General features: G+C 39.5%; 1 protein-coding gene across 15 annotated transcripts in view; it reads right to left on the bottom strand.

The window, feature by feature from the left end:
- Positions 1 to 22598, bottom strand: part of SYNRG (synergin gamma) — a 94974-nt gene that overhangs the window by 69460 nt on the left and 2916 nt on the right. For 11 of the 15 annotated variants that reach the window (XM_009190428.4, XM_009190430.4, XM_017950688.3 and 8 more), the window contains exons 2-6: positions 16107 to 16147; positions 11981 to 12102; positions 2309 to 2439; positions 912 to 1017; positions 237 to 348 (exon numbers count right to left, since the gene is read on the bottom strand). In XM_009190428.4, the coding sequence (XP_009188692.2) occupies positions 237 to 348; positions 912 to 1017; positions 2309 to 2439; positions 11981 to 12102; positions 16107 to 16147 (512 nt within the window). Of the gene's footprint in view, positions 1 to 236; positions 349 to 911; positions 1018 to 2308; positions 2440 to 4768; positions 4829 to 10636; positions 10724 to 11980; positions 12103 to 16106; positions 16148 to 22598 lie in introns of those variants that run through there. The other 4 variants (XM_009190429.4, XM_009190436.4, XM_017950690.3 and 1 more) reach the window with 3 other exon arrangements.

Raw genomic sequence — 22598 nt, 5'->3', positions numbered from 1 at the left:
AAATTGTCGTACTGACATTTAATTAGAAGACAGGTTTTTTTCCCTCCCAAGACAGTTGTTATCCAGACTACAGCTCTTAAGCCACTGCACATTTCAGAACATCCAAATCTGTACTTAGCTTGAAGGAAGAGTTCTGCATTGACTTTTCACACACACATATAATGGCGAGGTAAAGAAACAGGGACTACGTAAATCACCTTCCAAGAAAAGAAAAATGTAATGCCTCTTAAAACTACCTGGTTTCTTGGGGTGCGATGCTGGAGTAGGGTGCATTTTTGCATCTCTGGAAAACCCATCTAAATTTCCTTTTATGGCTTCCAAAGCATCATCTCTACTCTTCTCTCCTGTCTAAGAAACAACAAATATATGTATATTTCTTTACTTATCCCTCACTCTATCCTAAACCCTCCCAAATTAAGAAAAGCACAGATACTCATCTACTTCCAATATTTTTACCACATACTTCTGATGATGAATTCTCCAAGTCAGAAAAACAGGTAAATGACTAAACAATGACACTCTACAGAAAATAAAAACATTACAAGGCCAATATATAAATACTTCAGGATAGACCTGTTTGATATTAAGTATCCTGTGAAGGCTCTAAGAGAAATATGAAATATTTCTGAATTCAGGATTACTGCTTTCCAAGAAAAAGATTACAAATATTGCCATGATACTAAAAAAGAGTTGAGAAGATAATGGCTGATACCCTATTCTCATCAATAACAGTGTATCTTCACAGAAAATGAAAAATCCTTCACATTAGGAATTAGATAAACCGAAATGAGAAGAGTCAATCACAGCCCCAGCTTGGGCTGGTGCCCCAGTGATGACATCCACTCAATGAGTGGGAAGAGGCACATTCAGGGTGTGTATGTTCTGGGTGAAGAGAAGTATTGAAGTATTACCTTGGGTTTCACACTGCTCAAAAGTCTGAGCTTTTGCTTCTGCTCTTCAAACTGGCGTCTTTTTCTTTCTTCTTCTAAGAGTTTTTGCTGCTGTTCAAATCGTTTCCTAAAGGAAAAATGACCTAATAAAAAACAAGCTCCCAGGATTATACACTGTTTTATATTCAGATTTCTAACAGTTTCAGCAATATCATGTTGCACTTCTAGAAGTGTAAATTTCATTGCTAAATATCTAGTTTTCTTATGACAATCCTGTTTCCTCACTACATTAATTCCAAAATATTTGACATGAGTCTAAATAATGATTTACCTAAATTATGAATATGAATTTATTTCTCATCTAATTTGCAAGAGGAGGAAACAAGCTTTTGCATACAAAAGTGTTCTCAAAAAACAGGCAGACAAACGTAAGAACACACTTTGCTCTGCATATTAAACAAGAACCTGCTTGGGAAGGCAGTGTCATACAGGAGAAAGAGTAATGATCTGGGAATCAGGAGGCCTGACTTTGGGTTCAGGCTTTGCTGGTTAACTGTGTTACCTGGACTGACAAGTTGTTTCATTTTCCTGGACTTCACTTTCACTAGATATAAAACAACAGGGTTGAATTAGAGGATCTCTAAGGTCCTTTTTGACTCTAAACTTGTAATAATGGTATTTTAAAGAGGCTTTTTTGTTTTTGTTTTTAAATAGGGTCTCACTCTGTTACCCAAGCTGGAGTACAGTGGCATGATCACGGCTGACTGCAGCCTCAATCTCGGGGCCCACGTGACCCTCCCACCTCAGCCTCCTGAGCAGCTGGGACTACAGGCATGAGCCACCAAGCCTAGCTAATATTTTGTATTTTTTGTAGAGACAGGGTTTCACCATGTTGCTCAGGCTGGCCTTGAACTCCCGGGTTCAAGCAATCTGCCCGCCTCAGCCTCCCAAAGTGCTGGGATTATAGGCATGAGCCACTGGGCCAGGCCTTAAAGAGTTTTTTTTTTTTTTTTTGAGACAGAGTCTTGCTCTGTCGCCCAGGCTGGGGTGCAGTGGCTCATCTCGGCTCACCACAAGCTCCACCTCCCGGGTTCAAGCCATTCTCCTGCCTCAGCCTCCCGAGTAGCTGGGACTATAGGCGCCCACCACCACGCCCGGCTAATTTTTTGTATTTTTTAGTAGAGACGGGGTTTCACCGTGTTAGCCAGGATGGTCTCAACCCCCTGACCTCGTGATCTGCCCACTTTGGCCTCCCAAAGTGCTGGGATTACAGGCATGAGCCACCACGCCCGGCCAAGAGTTTTAAAGACAACTTTTGACTGTTTTAGTTTCAAATCTTCACTAGAGATTATTAGACAATTCTTAAGATAGATGCTATAATGTATCTTTGTTATCCTTTAATTTTGGTGATCTCTTACTGCTGCTCTTCGGCAAACTGCTTCTGCATGTCTGGAGTGTACTGTGGGCCTGGAGGACGCATGCCCAGGAAGGGTGCTTGTCCTAGGTAAGGCATTCCCGCTGCTGGCATTGGTCCCATTGGTATTCCTGCCTAGAAGAAACAGACAAAGGCTTAGAAAACACAATTTCTCCCTTTAATTATCACACACAAAAATGTGACTTTCAAAAATTCTATCTTAATATTTTTATTTGTAAAAAATAGAAATATATTGTATTAAAAGATGCAGAGATGCAAATAAGATGCAAATATGCAAATAAACATATTATATTAAAAGATGCTAAAAATGGAAGGCTCCCCTTAATATCTAGCCCTCCATTCCCTTCACTGTCCCAGAGGTGACTGCTGCTAATAGTCTGATTGGTGTGTGAGTATGGAAGTATATGCCCACAAATTACATTCTTGTGAGCTCACTAATCCTCTTTGAGAAGAGGCATTATATCTTATATATTTTCATATTTGCAATAATAGGTAAGAGGCTGGCATATGGTAAACATACCACAAATGAAATTAAATCTGATTTTCCAATATATATGAGAGGATAATGAATATTTTGATGTTATCAAAGGCCTAATAGTCAAACTTTTATAGAAAACGAAAGAAACATATTCAATAATAATGACATAATACAATATTATAAAGTTTATTAAAGTGTCCAGAAATAAGAATAACATAACAGCTAATCACAAAATTTAATAATATTATGTTTTTAGAGACACGGTCTCGTTGTGTCACCCAGGCTGGAGTGCAATGGTGTAATCACAGCTCACGGCAGCCTCCAACTCTTTAGCTCAAGAGATCCTCCCACCTCAGCCCCAGAGTAGCTAGGACTACAGGCGTGTGCCATCGCACCTGGTTCGAAATCTAATATTAAGAGTGATGACAATGATAATAGTTAAATGGCTAATTTTTAGTGAGTGAAAACTTCTACTACTCAACCTTCTCCCTGAAAAGTTCCCCTTCTGTCCCTAACTAAAGTCTGTCTGTGAAACACTCTCATTTTGGAGACTGCTACTTTTCTATTTCCTGTAAGTGGGGAATATTCTTCCTTGCTTCTTCTAAACCTTTTCTCCTCTCTCTACCTTCAAAAACCTGAATACATTTTAATTTCTCACTAATAGACTTCATCATTTACTCTCCGATCTTGTTCACGTCATCTACTGACCCTCAACTTCCTCACTCTTCAGTTGTACACTTCAGACTTTGCTATCTTCCATTCTATCTCCCAACTGCTCTTGGTAACGTCAACAATCACCAACACGGATCACTCACCTAACACTGTGGTCTTCTAGGTCTTTAGCCTCCTCATCACAATCATGCCCAACATACAATTCCAGCTTCCCAGTCCATGGTAATACCCGTGATCTATCTGCGCCAAAGACTGTGTCATGTCCAAAATCTGGATGTTAGGCATCCTGACACTTGACAACCACTTCTGATCCTTCTAGCTCATCTAGACCAGTAATTCGCCTATCTCGTTAATATCTCCCACCTGTTAATTTATTATTTTTTCCCTGGGCTTATTTTGTAGGTTCCACCTGTTAATTTGCCACGTTTCTCATGATTAATCATTTTCATTATATCCTCACTTCCCTTCCTGCTCAATTTAGATTCTAGGGTTCAATATTAAATGCCCTTGTCAATATCCTTAATGCCCTTAATTGTCAATTCCTTAACATGGTCTCCTGGTAAACTTCACCCCTGATTAGAATCAACTAATCAACTTCTCCATGCTTATACAAAAACCACTGAACCATGCCGGAGAGAAAAACATTGAGGATTCACATTAAATTCTATTTATTTATTTATTTAGAGACAGGGTCTCACTCTGTCACCCAAGTTGGGATGCAGTAGTGCGATCTCAGCTCACTGCAACCTCCACCTCCCAGGCTAAAGTGATTCTCCCACCTCAGCCTCCCAAGTAGCTAAGACTACAGGCATGTGCCACCACGCCGAGCTAATTTTTGTATTTTCAGTACAGATGGGGTTTCACCAGGTTGGCTAGGCTGGTCTCGAACTCCTGACCTCAAGTGATCCACCCACCTTGGCCTCTCAAAGGGCTGGAATTACAGGCATGAGCCATGATGCCCGGCCAGCTTGGAATGCTTTTGAAGGGTTTCTAGCACTCTACAACTGGAGTTACACACAATATTGCTTTATTGCTAACATTCTCTATTCTAAATCTTGGGTGGAGATAGCTGTGTATACTTATTTTAAATCACAGTATTGCTCTCTTGCTGCTAAAAATTAGGATCACAGTCCTAGAATTAAATTTTTCTTTTTTTTTACTCAGTTCACCCAAAGTATATAAAATACAAAAGAAACTACCCAAATCAGAGATGAAAAATAAGGCAAAGTGTTCAACAAAAATAACAAAGAATGAAAGAAAGAAACATGTCATGCATATTGCCTTCTTACTTACAAACTCCTCTCTTGAAGAACATTCAAATTTACTAAACGGCATTTTGTGTTTCCCCTACACCTGGAAAGGAGGGACTGTCTAAGTTTTTATAGACTTTTGAAATCTAAATAAACTAAAAGATTAAGAGATACTAGTCTTTAATTACATACTGAATGGATGACATAACAAAAGAAAGAACTCAGAAATCTGAGATACATTTGATAAACTACTGACGGCACTTAAGATTTCAATAAGTTGAGAAGCATAGCATGACAGTTAAGACTAAAAGAGTAAAAGTGTCCATTTCAGTTAGAACCCCAACAGTTTTGTTTTGACAAGTTGATCTTAAAATTATACTGAAGGGCAAAGGACCATGAATCAGTTATAATTCTGTAAAAGAAGGAGGATGATCCATACTACCACATATCAATGCTTATCTCAGGCTAGATAATTAAGGCATAAGATATTTACTGACGCAAAGAAAGACAGATGCAGCAATGAGACAAATACATGAGCCTAGAAATTAATCCAAAGCACATAAAGAAGTGTAATATTACAGGAATAATCACAGAAATCAATAAATAAAAAACGGACTATTTATAAATGATTTGGGAACAACTGACTACAATGGAACATAATAAAATTACATCCTTCTACCTCACGCTGATTCTAAAGAACAATTCTAGGTAGGTTAGAGACTTAATCTGAAAAGACAGGCTGGGCGCATTGGCTCACACCCTGTAATCCCAGCACTTTGGGAGGCTGAGGCAGGCAGATCACTTGAGGCCAGGAGTTCCAGACCAGCCTGGACAACATGGTAAAATCCCATCTCTACTAAAAATACAAAATTAGTCAGGCATGGTGGTGCATGCCTGTAGTTGCAGTCACTCTAGAGGCTAAGGCAGGTGAACTGCTTGAGCCCAGGAAGCAGCAGTTGCAGTGAGCCGAGATTGCGCCACACTCCAGCCTGGGCGACAGGGCGAGACTCTGTCTCAAAAAAAAAAAAAAAAAAAAAAAGACAAGAAAGACACTTAACTTTTTTTAAATAAGAAGACACAGGTAGCGAAGAATGTCTTAGATAAGACAGAAAAAAAAAATGATTTATCCATCTGACTTAATTTCTACACAACAAGACACTATAAACAAAATTAAGAGAGGCCAACGACTAGGAGAAGATACTGGCAACACATGTAACTACAAAGGATTAGAATCCAGAATATATAATGAACACTCAGAAATCAATGAGATCAAAACAGCAAAACATTAGAAGCAATTTAAATGTCTGTTAATAGAACAACATATATTCACTCAATGAAATACCACACAGCAGCTACTATGAATGAACTTGGCATAATTTTACAACAGGGATAAGTCTTGGGGGCAAACAATGTTAAATTAAAAAGTTAAGATGTTGAAGGGTACATACGTAAAATTTAAAACCTAGAAAATATTATATATTGCTCGTAAGTATACAAATATATAAAATAATAAAAGTATAAAATTATGGCCAGGCACAGTGGCTCATGCCTGTAATTCCAGCACTTTGGGAGGTAGAGGTGGGTAGATTGCTTGAGGTCAGGAGTTTGAGACCAGTCTGGCCAACATGGTGAAACCCCATCTCTACTAAAATACAGAAACTAGCCAGGCGAGGTGGTGGGCACCTGTAATCCCTGGTACTAGGGATGCTGAGGCAGGAGAATTGCTTGAACACAGGAGGTGGAGGTTGCAGTGAGTCGAGATCGCGCCACTGCACTCCAGCCTGGGTGACAAAGAGTATAAAAATATATACGAGAACCATAAACACTGAATTCATGATAGTGATAACAACCTCTGGGGAAGGAGAGGAAGGAAAGTATTTTTGAATTCTTTAAAAAAATGTAAAGTAAATGTGGCATGTTAAAATTTGATAAAGGTAGGACCTGACTACCTATATAAAAAATCCCAAGGGAATCCACAAAAAAATTCCCAGAGCTAATAAAATGAGTTCAGTAAGGTTGAAGGATATAAAACAAACATATACAATCAACTGTATTTCTATACACTACCAATGAATATGTGAACATTGACATTAAAAAACGCCATTCATAATTCCTCAAAAAACCAAAATATTTAGATGTAAATCTAACCAAACACGGATGTGACTTTTATGCTGAAAAGTATATAAATGCTGATAGAAGAAACCAAAGATCTAAACAAATGAAGAGACATCCCATACTGTTATGATGGAAGACGTCAATTCTCAAAGACATCAATTCTCCCTAAATTCATACAGAGGTTTAATACAATGCCTATCAAAACTCCAGCAAGAGTTTTTCCAGAGATAGACAAGATTATCCCAAAATTAATATCGAAAGACAGAGAAACCAGAATAGTTAAATTCTGGAAATAAGAATAACGTAGGAGGACTCAACCTTATCGTATAGCTACCATCACAAAGACTGTGTTATCGGTGAAGGAACAGGCATATACATAAAACAACAGCACAGAATAGAGAACCTAGAGAAAGATACATACAAGCATGTCCAACTGATTTTTGACAAAAATGTGAAAGCATTTCAATGGAAGCAGAATAGCTTTTTCCACAAATGTTGCTGGGGCAGACTTACATAGATACAAAGAGAGAGATAAAAAACAACCTCAATCTAAGTCTTAGATCTTATACAAAAATTAACTCAAAATGGATCATGGACTTAAATGAAAACCATAAAACTTTTAGAAAAAAACATAGAAGAAAATCTCCAGAATCTAGGGCAAGGCAATGAACTCTTAGAGTTATACCAATGCATGATCCATAATAGGAAAAACTGGTAAATTGAATTTCATCAAAATTGAATTTTTGCTCTGTGAAAGACCCCATTAAGAGGGTGAAAAGACAAGCTAAAGACAAGAAGAAAACACTAGTAAACCACATATCTGACAAAGGACTAGTACCTAAAAGATATAAAGAACTCTCAAAATTCAATAGTAAAATACCAAAAAATGCAATTAGAAAATGGTCAGAAGCTATGAAAAGACATTTCTCTGAAGAAAATGTAATGATGGTAAATAAACACATGAAAAGATGTTCAACATCATCTGCACATTAAAACCATGAGATATTAAACATACCTGTCAGAATGGCTAAACAAAAAATAATGACACTAAATGCAAGTAAGGATGCAGTATAACTGAACCTCTGATACACTGCTGGTAGGAATGTAAAATACTACAGCTACTCTGGAAAAAAGTTTGGCAGCATCTTAAAAAACCAAAAATGCAATACATGCAACCTAGCAATTGTACTCTTGGGCATTTATCCCAAGAAATGAGGTATGTTCACGCAAAAACCTTTATTTGTAATAGCCAAAAACTGTAAACAACCCTGATGTCCTTCAGTGAGCAAACGGTTAAACAGTCATACATCCAAACCATGAACTATTACTCATCAATTTTAAAAAAATGAACTACTGATACATGCAACAACTTGGATGAATCTGAAGGGATTATGCTAAGCGACAAACGCCAAATCCAAAAGGTTAATGATTCAATTTATATAACATTTTTGAAACTACAAAATTATAGAAATGGGGAACACACTAGCGAATGCAAAAGGGGTAAGGTGGGGCAGGAAGGAAGTGAGTACAGCTACAAAAGGGCAACGTGAGGAGATCCCTGGGGAGATGGAAATGTTCTGTATCTCAGCTGTGCCAATGTCCATACGCTGATTGTGTTACTATAGTTCTACAAGTTTTACCAATAGGGGAACTGGGCAAAGGATTTCTATTATTTCTTAGAATTACACAACAGTTTGCAACAGGTTTACACATGTCCATCATGTGCTCTACACTTGCCTAGATGTTTGAAATGCTTCAGAATAATAATTTTAAAATGTATTGTACATCATGAGGAGGGTTTTCTTTTTATGTTTTTTGAGGAAGCGAGATATTATAATAATCAATAATAATATAATAATCATCAATACTAAATTTCTGGCCAGCACAATGGCTCACGCCTGTAATCCCAGCACTTTGGGAGGCCAAAGCGGGTGGATCACTTGAGGTCAAGAGTTCAAGACCAGCCTGGCCAACACTACAAAATCCTGTCTCTACTAAAAATACAAAAATTAGTCAGATGTGGTGGCGTGCGCCTGTAATCCCAGCTGCTTGGGAAGCTGAGGCAGGAGAATCGCTTGAACCCAGGAGGCAGAGGTTGCAGTGAGCTGAGATTGCACCACTGCACTCCAGCCTGAGCAACAGAGCCAGACACTGTCTCAAAAAAAAAAAAAAAAAAAGAGACTAAATTTCTATGTTGACTTTTATCTGAATCATCACTTTTATCTCCAAAGACTTAAGAGATTTAAGAGATAACTAAAGGACCAATGGGTTTGCTTCATATATGTCCCTAATTGGTTAAGGCTACTGAGTTTCGGCCAGGGGGTGGCAAATAAAATCTGGGTGTTTTTCGCCTTAAAAAATGGTGAGCAAGCCAGGCACGACGGCTCATGCCTGTAATCTCAGCACTTTGGGAGGCTGAGGCGGGTAGATCATGAGGTCAGGAGATTGGGACCATCCTGGCTAACACAGTGAAACCCCATCTCTACTAAAAATACAAAAACAAAATTAGCCAGGCGTGGTGGTGGGAGCCTGTAGTCCCAGCTACTCGGGAGACTGAGGCAGGAGAACAGCGTGAACCTGGGAAGCAGAGCTTGCAGTCAGCCGAGATTGCGCCACTGCACTCCAGCCTGGGCGACAGAGCAAGACTCTAAAAAAAAAAATGGTGAGCAGCAACTGGGTGTGGTGGCTCACACCTTTAATACCAGCACTCTGGGAGGCCGCGGCAGATGGATCACCGGAGGTCAGGGGTTTGAAACCAGCCTGGCCAACATGGCGAAACCCCGACTCTACTAAAAATACAAAATTAGCTGGGCGTGGTGGTGCACACCTGTAATACCAGTTACTTGGGAGGCTGAGGCAGGAGAATCACTTGAACCCAGGAGGCGGAGGTTGTAGTGAGCCGAGATCATACCATTGCACTCTAGCCTAGGCAACAAGAGTGAAACTCCATCTCAAAAAAAAAAAAAAAAAAAAAAAACCGGGTCAGCATCTTCCAAATAATATAATGCCTGTCAGTAAGAGTAAAGGTTAAAGAAAAAGACTTTGGTTGCTTTGTCTTAGCATCATTAATACACAAGCTTCTGATATTCAAGGACATTATTAAGGCACTATCAACTCTCATAGTTTACTTTTTTCCTATTGTTCTGCATATTAGAGACTCTTACTGTTTTTGGTTTGTTCAAACTCTAAAAACATTTTTCAGATAATTGTGTAAGCATAAAATAATGTTTAGTGTAAAAATTAATGATTTAAAATTTGTATCAATTGTTATTAAGATTCAGTAGTAAGCTTAGGAAGTTTTAATTTAAAAGACATTGTATTCTATAGTAGATTGTTTTTAGTTATTTGCTGCCTTTATTCTTATTTTTTTATTTTACTTTATTTTTTTTGAGACGGAGTCTTACTCTGTTGCCCAGGCAAGAGTGCAGTGGCACAATCTCAGCTCACTACAACCTCCGCCTCCCAGGTTCAAGCGATTATCCTGCCTCAGCCTCCTGAGTAGCTGGGACTACAGGTGCGCACCACCACGCCCGACTAATTTTTGTATTTTTAGTACAGACGGGGTTTCACCCTGCTGGTCAGGCTAGTCTCAATCTCCTGACCTTGTGATCTGCCTGCCTTGGCCTCCCAAAGTGCTGGGATAACAGGTGTGAGCCACCGCTCCTGGCCATTTGCTGCGTTTATTCTAAGAGGACTACATATCCCTATATGGTTTACATTCCTCCTGGTATATTCCTCCTCTACTGATGCTAAGGCCATATTACTTTGGTGAGCAGAAGTGACTAATATATGCTACCTCCAGGTGTTAGCTTTAAAAGACATCACAGCGTTTGGCCATCTCTTTTTCCTATGCCAAGAGCCTAGGATGTCCTGGCTGAGGGTCCTAGGATAAAGAAAACATGGAGCAGAGTCAGCACCAACACATGAGGATATGTATCACGAGTGAGGGCTAAACTTTTATAAGTCATGGAGATCTGGGGACTGTTTCTGCAGCACAACCTAGTGAAAGCTAGCTTAACGTGAATTAAAAACCTACAAAATCTCAATGTATTCCCATTTGCTTCCTTCTAGAGATGGATAAAAAATGACACTGGAAGTTTTCCTGACCATTTAAACACAAAACAGAAGCTTTATTTGCATAATTGACTTCAAAACAACAATGGTTTCAACTGAAAATTCTGGTTGTGAACTCCTAATATTACTTATTTATAAGTTATATACACGTGTTACTGTATAAAAGTATATACTGTATAACAAAACACACAGAAATAGAAAATGTTAAAGTATTAGGTAAGTAAGTAAACTAACACAGAAACAAAAAACCAAATACCACATGTTCTCACTTACAAGTGGGAGCTAAACACTGGGTGCACACGGACATAAAGACAGGCTCGACATAAAGACTGGAGACTATAAGAGGGGAGAAAGAGCGGGGGAAGAGTTGGAAAACTACCTGTTTGGTACTATGCTCACTACCCAGGTGATCGGTTCCATCATACCGCAACCCTCAGCATCACACAACACATTAGTGTAATAAACCTACAAAATGTCCCCTGAATCTAAAATAAAAGTTGAAAAAAGCAAAACTAAATAAATTATTAGGTAAAAAAGAAATACAGTATATGGCTTTAAAGATATTGGTTAATAGTACAAAAGCAAAAACCTTTTTTTCCTCAGGCCTTTTTTTTTGAGACGGGAGTCTCCCCTCGTTGCCCAGGCTGGAGTACAGTGGCATGATCTCGGCTCGCTGCAACCTCCGCCTCTCGGGTTCAAGGGATTGCCCTGCCTCAGCCTCCCGAGTAGCTGGGACTACAGGCACATGCCACCACACCCAGGTCATTTTTGTAGTTTTAGTAGAGATGGGGTTTTGCCATGTTGGCCAGCCTGGTCTCGAACTCCTGACCTGAAGTGATCTGCCTGCCTCGGCCTCCCAAAGTGCGGGGATTACAGGTGTGAGCCACTACACTTAGCCTTCTCCCTCACTCTTGGAGGGTGAACACATCTTCATTTTAGTTTGAAGGAAGCCATTTATTTATGCTTATTTCTAATTGTAACATTAAGCTCTTAGCCTGTAGCTCTTGATATATAAACATAACAACAAACAATAACTTTGTAAGAAACCAACTAAAGAAGCAAGTACCTGCATAGCAATAGGTCCTTGGGACATCTGAGAGCTGTAATTCATTCCCATAATGCCTTGCATATTAGGCTGCATGACAGAGACCATAGGAAATCCTTGTTGCTGCATCGGCATCAGGCCTGCTGAAAACATAAAGACATTATTAAAGTCAATGTATTTTAAAGTTTATTTTCTTAAAACCATAAGTACCTAAAGGACTTGTTACTTGGCAGGAAGCAGAGTGTAATGGAAAAAGTACAGGGTCGAGTGAGACAGATATGAATATGAATTCCAACTCCGTCATTTACTTAGCTGTGTGATCTTGAACAAGTTACAAAACTTCATCTGTAAAATGAAGATAGTATCTCTTCTATGGAATTTGTATGTGTACTAAAAAACAGTATGGCCTAATTGGGGTACTCAGCCTTCAAGATGGCCTCCAGTGACCTCTGTCTCCTGGTATTCATACTCCTGTGTTGTTCCATTCCATACTGAATGGGGCTGACCAGTATAACCAATAGGATACTGTGGAAATGACAGCATATAACTTTGAAGGCCAGTTGTTTATTTATATTTTTTGAGACAGAGTCTCACTCTGTCACCCAGGCTGGAGTTCAGTGGCATGATCTCAGCTCACTGCAACTTCCACTTCCTGGGTTCAAGGCTCCCAAGTAGCTGGGACTACAGGTGTCTGCTAATTTTTGTACTTTTAGTAGAGATGGGGTTTCGCCGTCTTGGTCAGGCTGGTCTTGAATTCCTGACCTCGAGTGATCCACCCGCCTCAGCCTCTCAAAGTGCTAGGATTACAGGTGTGAGCCACTGCGCCTGGCCCGGAGGCTAGTTCTTAAAAGACACTGTAGTTTCCTCCTGGTTCTTTTGGATCACTCGCTCTGGAGCACTGCCACATTATGAAATACTCAATAAGACCTATGGAGAATCCATGTGGTAAGGTACTGAGGTCTTCTGCGAAAAGGCAGCATGAATTTGCCATCTATCTCAGTGAGCCACCCTGGAAGCAGCTCCATGAAACTTTCAGATGACTGCAAGCCTGGCTCATCTTCACTGCCATCTCATAAGAGGTCTTGAGCCTGAACCACCCAGCAGAGCTACTCTTAGATTCCTGACCCACAGACACACTATGAAATAATAAAATGTTTACTTTTTAAAGTTCAGGATAATCTGTTACACAGCAGCAGATAACTAACAAAATAACAGGAGCATGAACTCTAGGAGTCAACTAGAAATGCCACATACTTCTTTGGAACCTTGGGCAATTTGCTTCTTTCTATGCCTTGGTTTCTCATTTGTAAAACTGTTTAATACTTACTATGCTCAAAGAAATGTTATTCTTCTTCCTTTTTCTTACATGAATAGGTAATATAACAGTTACCACAAAGTAGCCATCAGTATGTGCAATGGCAGAAAACTATCATGAAAGTATGATTTAGGCTAGCGTTTCCCAAACTTTTCCAAGAGCAGAGGTGAATGAATATACATCTCTTTGGGATTTTAATAAATACTAAACGCCTACCATATGCTAGGCATAGTTCTATGTGCTTGGTACACAGAAGTGAATAAAACAAAATCCTTACATAGCCTGAGCACAAATTTCATTCTAATTTTGCATTCAAACTACACCCATGTTGGTTCCACTGTAAGGAACTTTATATCAAACTGTCGATTTGAAAAATTAAAGATCTAGGAAATCATACCATGTTTATCTTATGGCTTTTGTGTACCTTCCAGGTTATCTATAACCTAGCCTAATTTCAGAAGCATGGACATCCACATTGTGGCTAACAGTTATTTGAGGTAGACCATTCACTTATTCAAGTATTTGAGGCCTACTCCATATTAGGCACTGTTCTGGGGACACAGCCATGAATAAAACCAGGTCTTCACTCTCATGGAGCTTACACTGTAATCAGGAGAGACAGACAACAAAAAAATAAGTACATGTCAGGTGGTGATAAGAGCTAGGGCCAAAAAATAATAAAGCAGGGCAAGAGGGAACGGAGTGGTTGATATTTTACATAGGGCAATCAGAAAAAGTTTCACCAACAGGATGGTATTTCAGAAAGGTCCTCAAGAAAATAAAGAACCAAGCCATGCAGGTGTTTGGGAAGAATATTCCAGACCAAAGAACACCAAGTACAAAGATCACAAGGTGTCAGGGAGAATTAAAATACACAGATTGAAAACAGCCACCGTAAGATGTTTTCTGTCTTATTTCTTTGGACTTAAAAGTTTTATTCATTTTAATTGATTTTATTTTATTTCTGAATGGGTAACTCACATATCTGGCATAACATTTCAAGGCACAAAAGTGTACACAGTAAAAAATAGGTCTCTTTCTCTCCTCTGTCTCCTATTCAAGTACTCACGATCTTGTGGCCACCCTTGCTGTCGGTTTCTTACATATGTTTTCAGAAATGATGCATGCATAATTTAAAGCCTTCAAATGATCCAAAAGTTCATCCTAAAAACTGTTAAAAAAAATCTCCAAACCAATTCCAAATTCCCTAAGAAAAAATATCAGGCAACATTTTGAGAGCTCTTCTTGTCCAGTTCCTTCGCTCCATAGGTATATTTTTACTTGAAAATGTGTAGAAATGCAAAATAACAAACCATGATAATGAACACATAACTCTGTAATACCTTCCTAAAGAACAAAAGATCTCAAACCATTTGATCTCAATCTGGGACACATCTAATTACAGATAGCTTAAATAATGCATAAACGTGAACACGATGAAAAGAATACAACTGACCCTTGGAAAAACTTGCCTGAAACTCAACCGCCATCACTGATTATAAATGAAGACAAAGTCAGGATGAGCCACTGACCATCTGCTACTGAGCTGCTCTTTATCTTTTATCTCTACTGCTGACCTACGAGTCTCTGTTTCTCCAGCAAATCTATGACAACCAATCAACGCTGGCTTTTTAAGAAGAGCCAGTTTTCAGAAGCAGCTTGGTGTGAGGGGAGAGGGAATACATCAGAGTGGGAGAAGTGAGTGGAAGAAAAGTCAGAGAAAGGCAGATCTATTCCTTCTTCACTGTTGTGTCCCAGCTGCATGGCAGCATGGGTCAAAATTATATTCCTTCACTACTATTTCCTTGAAGATAAAGCTAGAATTGATATTGGTGGGTCCTGGTCTCAGACCAAGAGAGAAGAGGTATACTTAGTACAGAAATTTCTAGGAATAGAACTGAGACTTATATGACATGGTGGCTCATGCCTGTAATCCCAGTGCTTTGGGAGGCCAAGGCAGGAGAATCGCTTGAGCCAAGGAATTTGATACCAGCCTGGGCAACATAAGGAGACTGTGTCTCTACAAAATATTTAAAAATTAGCCAGGCGTGGTGGTATGCACCTGTGGTCCCAGCTACCCGGGAAGCTGAGGTGGGAGAAATGCTTGAGCCTAGGAGGCCGAGGCTATGCAGTAAGCTATCACTGTGCCACTTGTACTCCAGCCTGGGCAAAAGAGCAAGACCTCATCTCAAAAAAATAAAATAAAAATAAAAAACCAAAACCAAACAAAATCCTGAGACTTAAATACTTTAAGCTGAATCAGAGTATGTGATCTCTTTTAATTTCAAAATTATATGTTTATAAAACATGATTATAAGATACTATCATATAGAGAAAAAATAGCAGTGTGAAACAACTAAAGATGTTCGTTTATTCATTCAACAAACATCTACAGAGAACCTATTATGTTAAATCAACATGCTGGGTGCTAGAGATAAGGCTAGATGAGCATTAGACAGACATGGCACTAACAATCTAGCAGAAGACTAGACAGAAGGAGAAAGACATCATTAAGTGAATTACAGCTCATTTCATTTTTATCACATGTTCCTTAACATTCTTGTCCTAAAAGTCTCTTTCACCTCTGAGGTTAAACAATCTATGAACGTAACGTTTATATAAGTTTGGGAGAAATGAGGAGTGACCCTTATTACTCCCAAAATTATATAATTTTTGAGAAATTTTAAGAGTAGCTGTCATATAGATTTAAGAGTGTAGAAAATTTTACTCTATTTAGCAGCAATAGAACTTATTTTCTATTTACTTATTTAATTCCAGATTCAGAAACACAAGAGTGAAAAATAAAAGTTCAAAACTTAAACTTTCACATACCTTGAGGGGGTCTTATCCCACCTGCAACAGGAAACATGAAGCTGAAAACAGAATAAAAATACATCATAATCTTCATATGTACAAAGATTTTCAAATAACAAATGTACTTTTTTATATGGATGAAAGACTCGTAGATGGGACCTGGTGTTTATTCTGTACCACAATACTGAATTGTCTAACATCAGTAGACTGAGAGCATCCATAGGATGCATGTCACTATGTTAGTACAGACGGAAACTTGTTGAAACAGAAGACAGAAGACCCTGAAACTAGTCCTGGCTCTGTCACTGTGTGTCCTCTCTGGATTCCAATTTCCCCATCTATAAAATGAGAGACTTCAGATTCAATTCAGTCAACATCTATTGAGTGTCAGCAACATGAAATGATGGAATCTTATAAGCAAAAATACACATATGCAGGCAAATAACTATACCACAGGGTAAATGTGCTAACTGCTATAAGCGAGGTCGAAATTATTAATAGGGATGAGAAGAAAAAGATGAATTTAATCTATACCTTGAGAAGTTTTATAGAAGTAGCTCTGGAGCTGAATCTTAAAGAAAAATAGAAGCACACTATATATTTTGAGCAAAAGCTCTGAGGCAGAGATGCAGGGATGTTTGGAGAAATGAATGTAGGTTAAATGTTAACTATATGATTTAAAAGCAAGCAGATTGTACAGGGCCTTTATTTATTTTTATTTTATTTATTTATTTATTTTTGAGATAGAGTTTTGCTCTTGTTGCCCAGGCTGGAGTGCAATAGTGCGATCTTGGCTCACTGCAGCCTCCGCCTCCTGTGTTCAAGCAATTCTCCTGCTTCAGCCTCCTGAGTAGCTGGGATTACAGTTGCCCACCACCACGCCTGGCTAATTTTTTTTATTTTTAGTAGAGACAGGGTTTCACCATGTTGGCCAGGCCAGTCTCAAACTCCTGACCTCAGGTGAGCCATCGCACCAGGCCGAGGGCCTTCAAAATGTTTAATTTTATTTTTAATATTATATGAAGTTGTGAGAGGTTTTATTGTTATTGTGGCAACATATACACAACATAAAATTCTATCATTTTAACCATTTTTAAGTGTATAATTCCACGGCATAATTAAGGACATTCACAATGTTGTGCAACCATTACCACTATCCATTTCCAGAACTTTTCCATCATCCCAAACAGAAACTCTGTACCCATTAAACACTAAGTCCTCACTTTACAGCATAAGAAAGCTCTCTTCTAAGGGTTAAGCTGACACCTTTTTAAAATTTTTATTATTATAATTTTTTTGTGACAGAGTTTGCTCTTGTCATCCAGGCTGGAGTGTGATGGCATGATCTCAGTTCACTGCAACCTCTCCGCCCACCAGGCTCAAGTGATTCTCCTGCCTCAGCTTCCCATGTAGCTGGGACTACAGGCGAGCACTACCACACCCTGCTAATTATTGTATTTTCAGTAGAGACAAGATTTCACCATGATGGCCAGGCTGGTCTTGAACTCCTGGCCTCATGATCTGCCCGCCTCGGCCTCTCAAAGTGCTGGGGTTACAGGCGTGAGCTACCGCACTTGGCCTAGGCTCTTTTAAATAAAGGTTAAGTCTGGGCGACAGAGTGAGACTCTGTCTCAAATAAATAAATAAAGGTTAAAAAATTAAGCTCTGGCCAGGCACAGTGGCTCACACCTGTAATCCCGGCACTTTGGGAGGCAGAGGCGGGCAGATCACCTGAGGTTGGGAGTTCGAGACCAGTCTGACCAACATGGAGAAACCCCGTCTCCACTAAAAATTCAAAATTAGCTGGGCGTGGTGGCGCATGCCTGTAATCCCAGCTACTCAGGAGGCTGAGGCAGGAGAACCGCTTGAACCCGGGAGGTGGAGGTTGTGGTGAGCTGAGATCGCACCACTGCACTCCAGCCTGGGCAACAAGAGTGAAACTCTGCATCAAAAAAATAAATAAATAAATAAAAAATAAGCTCTGGTTGTAGATGAAATAGCCAAGGGCATGAATATATATATCCAGTAACAAAACAACTAAGGACAAACATAGAGAATTCTTTTTTTATTTTTTATTTTTTTTGAGACAGAGTCTGGCTCTTTCGCACAGGCTGGAGTGCAGTGGCACCATTTCGGCCCACTGCAAGTTCTGCCTCCCGAGTTCACGCCATTCTCCCACCTCAGCCTCCCAAGTAGCTGGGACTACAGGCACCCACCACCATGCCCGGCTAATTTTTTGTATTTTTTAGTAGAGACAGGGTTTCACCATGTTAGCCAGGATGGTCTTGATCTCCTGACCTCATAATCCGCCCGCCTCAGCCTCCCAAAGTGCTGGGATTACAGGTGTGAGCCACCGCGCCCAGTCCTGACACTTGGAGAATTCTTACAGTGAAAACTGAGTAGGAAATGGTCATTGAGAACCAAGGGAGTCCTTATAACAGAGTTATAACTGAAGAAGGACCACATTTCAAGAAGGAAGTAGTTACCAGCATCTAATGCTGTAGAATAGTGGTGAGAACAAAGATTAAAAAATAAATCACTGTTTTCAAAAACGGTGATCATTGAGTGAGTTAGTTTCAACAGAGAAAGAGGAAGAGACCCTAGGGAGAAAAAATTTAAGAGACAAAATACATACTTAGTGATTGATAAGGTTTTTAAGGAAATGGGATTAACACACAAAGTAGCAAAAGGGGGCCACATGAGGGGGTGCATGTCTGTAATCCCAGGACTCTGGGAGGCCAAGGCAGGCAGATCAGTTGAGGCCAGGAGTTCAAGACCAGCCTGGTCAACATGGCAAAACACCATCTTTACTAAAAATACAAAAGTTAGCCAGTTGTGGTGGCATGTGCCTGTAATCCCAGCTATCCAGGAGGCTGAGACATGAGAATTGCTTGAACCCAGGAGGCAGAGGTTGCAGTGAGCCGAGATTGCTGAGCCACTGTACTCCAGCCTGAGCAACAGAGCGAGACTCTGTTTCAAAACAAAACAAAACAAACAAACTAGCAAAATGGATCTGGTTTGAAAACGAAGTGGGACTTCTTTCTCTGAGCCTAGAAAGAAAAAGGGACAAATCAAGGAAGACTTCTGAGTGAGAAAGGCTCTTAATCTGGAAGTCAAGGATCTGAAAAGAAGGTTTCCAGATACTCTTTAGAGAATCTAGTGAATGGCTGGGCCTGGTGGCTCACACCCGTAATCCCAGCACTTTGGGAGGCCAAGGTGGGAGGATTGCTTGAGCCCATGAATTTGAGACCAGCCTTGGCAACATAGTGAGACCTCATCTCTCCAAAATAACAACAACAACAATAAAGAATATAAAAATTATAACAGTGATTCTTTTCCAGAAAGTTTTCAATTTACTGTGCCCAGTTCCATCAAAAGAAATCAGTATCTATGGGCATTATAGCCTTATGAAATAAATTTCTCAAATAATAAGAGATGAAAGGAGAAATTACTCCTTGATTCATGGACTGCAGAATGGATGTTGTTTTAGCAGGCATGAGAACATTAAACTTCTTATGCATTGTCATCAGAGCTCTTGGGTGACCAGGCACATTGTCAATAAGCAGTAATATTTTCAAAAGAATCTTTTTTCTGAGCAATTGGTCTCAACAATGGGCTAAAAATACTCAGTAAACCATGCTGTAAACAGATGTGCTGTCACTGAGGCTTTGTGGTTCAATTTATGGAGTACAAGCAGAGTAGATTTAGCATACTTTTAAAAAGCCCTAACATTTTCAAAGTGGTCAGTGAGCATTGGTTCAATTTAAAGTCACCAGCTGCATTAGGCCCTAACAAGAGAGTCAGCCTGTCCTTTGGCCCCAGACATTGACTTCTCTTCTCTAGCTAGGAAAGTCCTAGGGTGCATCTTCGTCTGCACTGAAAATCTGGCCAGACATGGTTGCTCATGCCTGTTAATCCCAGCACTTTGGGAGGTCAAGGCAGGTCAGGAGTTCGTGACCAGCCTGGCCAACGTAGTGAAACCCCATCTCTACTAAAAATATAAAATTAGCCAGGCATGGTGGCGCGCACCTGTAATCTCAGCCACTGGCGAGGCCTAAGCAGAAGAATCACTTGAACCTGGGAGGCGGAGGTTGCACTGAGCCAAGATTACGCCACTGCACTCCAGCCTGGGTGACAGAGTGAGACTCTGTCTTAAAAAAAAAAAAGAAAACAGAAAATCTATTGTTTAGCATAGCCACCTTCATCAATGATCTTAGCTCTTCTGAATAAGTTGCTAAAGCTTCTACAGCAGCACTTGCTGCTTCACCTTGCACTTTTATGTTATGGAGACACCTTCTTTCCTTAAACTTCATAAACCGACCTGTTAGCTTCCAACTTTTCTTCTGCAGCTTCCTCACCTCTCTCAGCCTTCAGCCTTCACAGAATTGAAGAGACTAAGGATCTTGCTCCAGATTAGGCTTTGGCTTAAGGGAAAGTTAAGGGTGGTTTAATCTTCTATCCAGACCACTCACCCTTTCTCAATATTTGCAACAAAGCTGTTTCACTTTCTTAACACTTGTGTTTCCTGGAATAGGACTTTTAATTTCCTTCAGAAACTTTTCCTCTGCATTCACAACTTAGTTTAACTGGTGTAAGAGGCCTAGCTTTTGACCTACCTCAGCTTTCAACACTTAATGACTAAGCTTTATCATTTCTAGCTTCTGATTTAAAGGGAGAGATGTGCGACTCTTCCTTTCACTTGAACACTTAGAGGCTATTGTAGGGTTCATCGGCCTAACTTCAATACTGTTTTGTCTCAGGGAATATGGAGGCCCTTGGAGAGGAAGACACGGGAACAGCTGGTAGGTGGAGCCGTCAGATTACACAAAACATTTATCCATTACGTTTGTTGGCTTATACGAGTTGGGTTTGTGGTGCTCCAAAACAATTACACCAGTAACATAAAAGACACACTGATCACAGATTACCATAACAAATAATAATAATAATGAAAGAGTTTGAAATATTGTGAGAATTACCAAAATGTGACAGAGACATGAAGTGAACACAGGTTGTGGAAAAATTGTGCGGATAAACTTGCTCAATGCAGGGTTGCCACAAACCTTCAATTTATAAAAAACACTGTATCTGCTAACTGCAATGAGGTATGCCTGTATTCAGTTTTTAAAGACATTACTCATATGCTAAAATTGATAAATTTAGGAGCAATGAACACATTTAAGTAATCAAGCTGTCAAGGTTTTTAAAAATCAGCCTTAAACATTTAAATTAGTCATATGGTCTAGTGGCTCAGAAGAATTGGAAACTCGTGTTATATTTTCTTTCTTCCAGCTTTGCCATAAAGTAACTGTGAAGCTCTGTGCAATCTCCTTCACCCCCTGTCTGGTTTCCCCTCTGTCAAATGAGGATGTAGAATCAAGTCTGACAAAGTCTCAGCTAAGACAATCACATAGACATAAATACATAAACAGATGTATAAAGGTTCCTTTGAAAACAAAATAAAAACAAAAGTAAGACTACTGACAAACATGACTTTGGTAAGAATTTAGCAACTCGAACTGCTAAGTGACCTATGAAAAATTTGTATTTTTCTCTGAAATGTTTAGACAACTAATATCAACATGCTTAAAGATTGGTTAGATAAGCAGCTGAGGCATTAATAAGACAGTAAAAGCTTGGCAAAAAACTGGGCAGCAAAATGACCAACAATTTAATTACAAAGGTGAAATCACTAATTCATACATTACTGATATCTCAGTATGAAAGCAGAGCTCTGTCACTTACCTATCTCATCCGTCCCTCCTTTTCAGTTACCTTTGCTACTAACCTAGATTTGACACTAGCCTTCACTTCTTAGGCCTAGACTCCTAAAGACTTCCTAATGGATCACCCCTCCTCCAGACTCTGGTTTCTAATTCATCTGATGCAGCACAAGTGACAGACATCTTTCTAAATGACGAACCATTACTCAGTAATTAAACGGTCCTTTAGCAAGATGCACTCCTGGAGTTAAAACTATGGAATGATTTCCCTGAAACTGAATTTCCTTAGTTTAAACTCAAGGCCCTCTCTAGTTTGGGCACAACTCTACTTTTCAGTTTTATAAGGAAACTAATGTTAGTTTCCTTATAAAATAATCTCACAAAACTCTTCACCACCACTCGGAGCCACAGTCATCTGGCACTGCAGGTACGTTGTTTCCTTAGTGTTCACTAGGCCTTTCCAGCTCTACAACAATCTCTTGACCGCTTCCTCTTCCTCTAATTGTAACCCAACTGAAATACCACTTCTTTGCCTTTGATGTAAGCTGGAATCCACAAATACTTACAGAATGTTTTTTATGTGCAAAAATGTACTAGAAGCAGTGGAAGAAGAAAAGATGAGGAAGCCCTCTAAAAGCTTGTAAAAGATAGGAAAAAATAGACAAGTTCATAAATGATAACATTCTAGAAGAACGTGACCTCTTTTGTTCTTTTACTTTGTACCACAGTTATTTTGTACATTCTCCAAGGATGGGGACCATGTTTTGATGTCTTTTTAATTCATTAC

The sequence above is a fragment of the Papio anubis genome, chromosome 17 (assembly GCF_008728515.1).
Source record: "Papio anubis isolate 15944 chromosome 17, Panubis1.0, whole genome shotgun sequence".
Lineage (NCBI taxonomy): Eukaryota > Metazoa > Chordata > Mammalia > Primates > Cercopithecidae > Papio > Papio anubis.
This window is presented reverse-complemented; position numbering and strand designations above follow the sequence as displayed.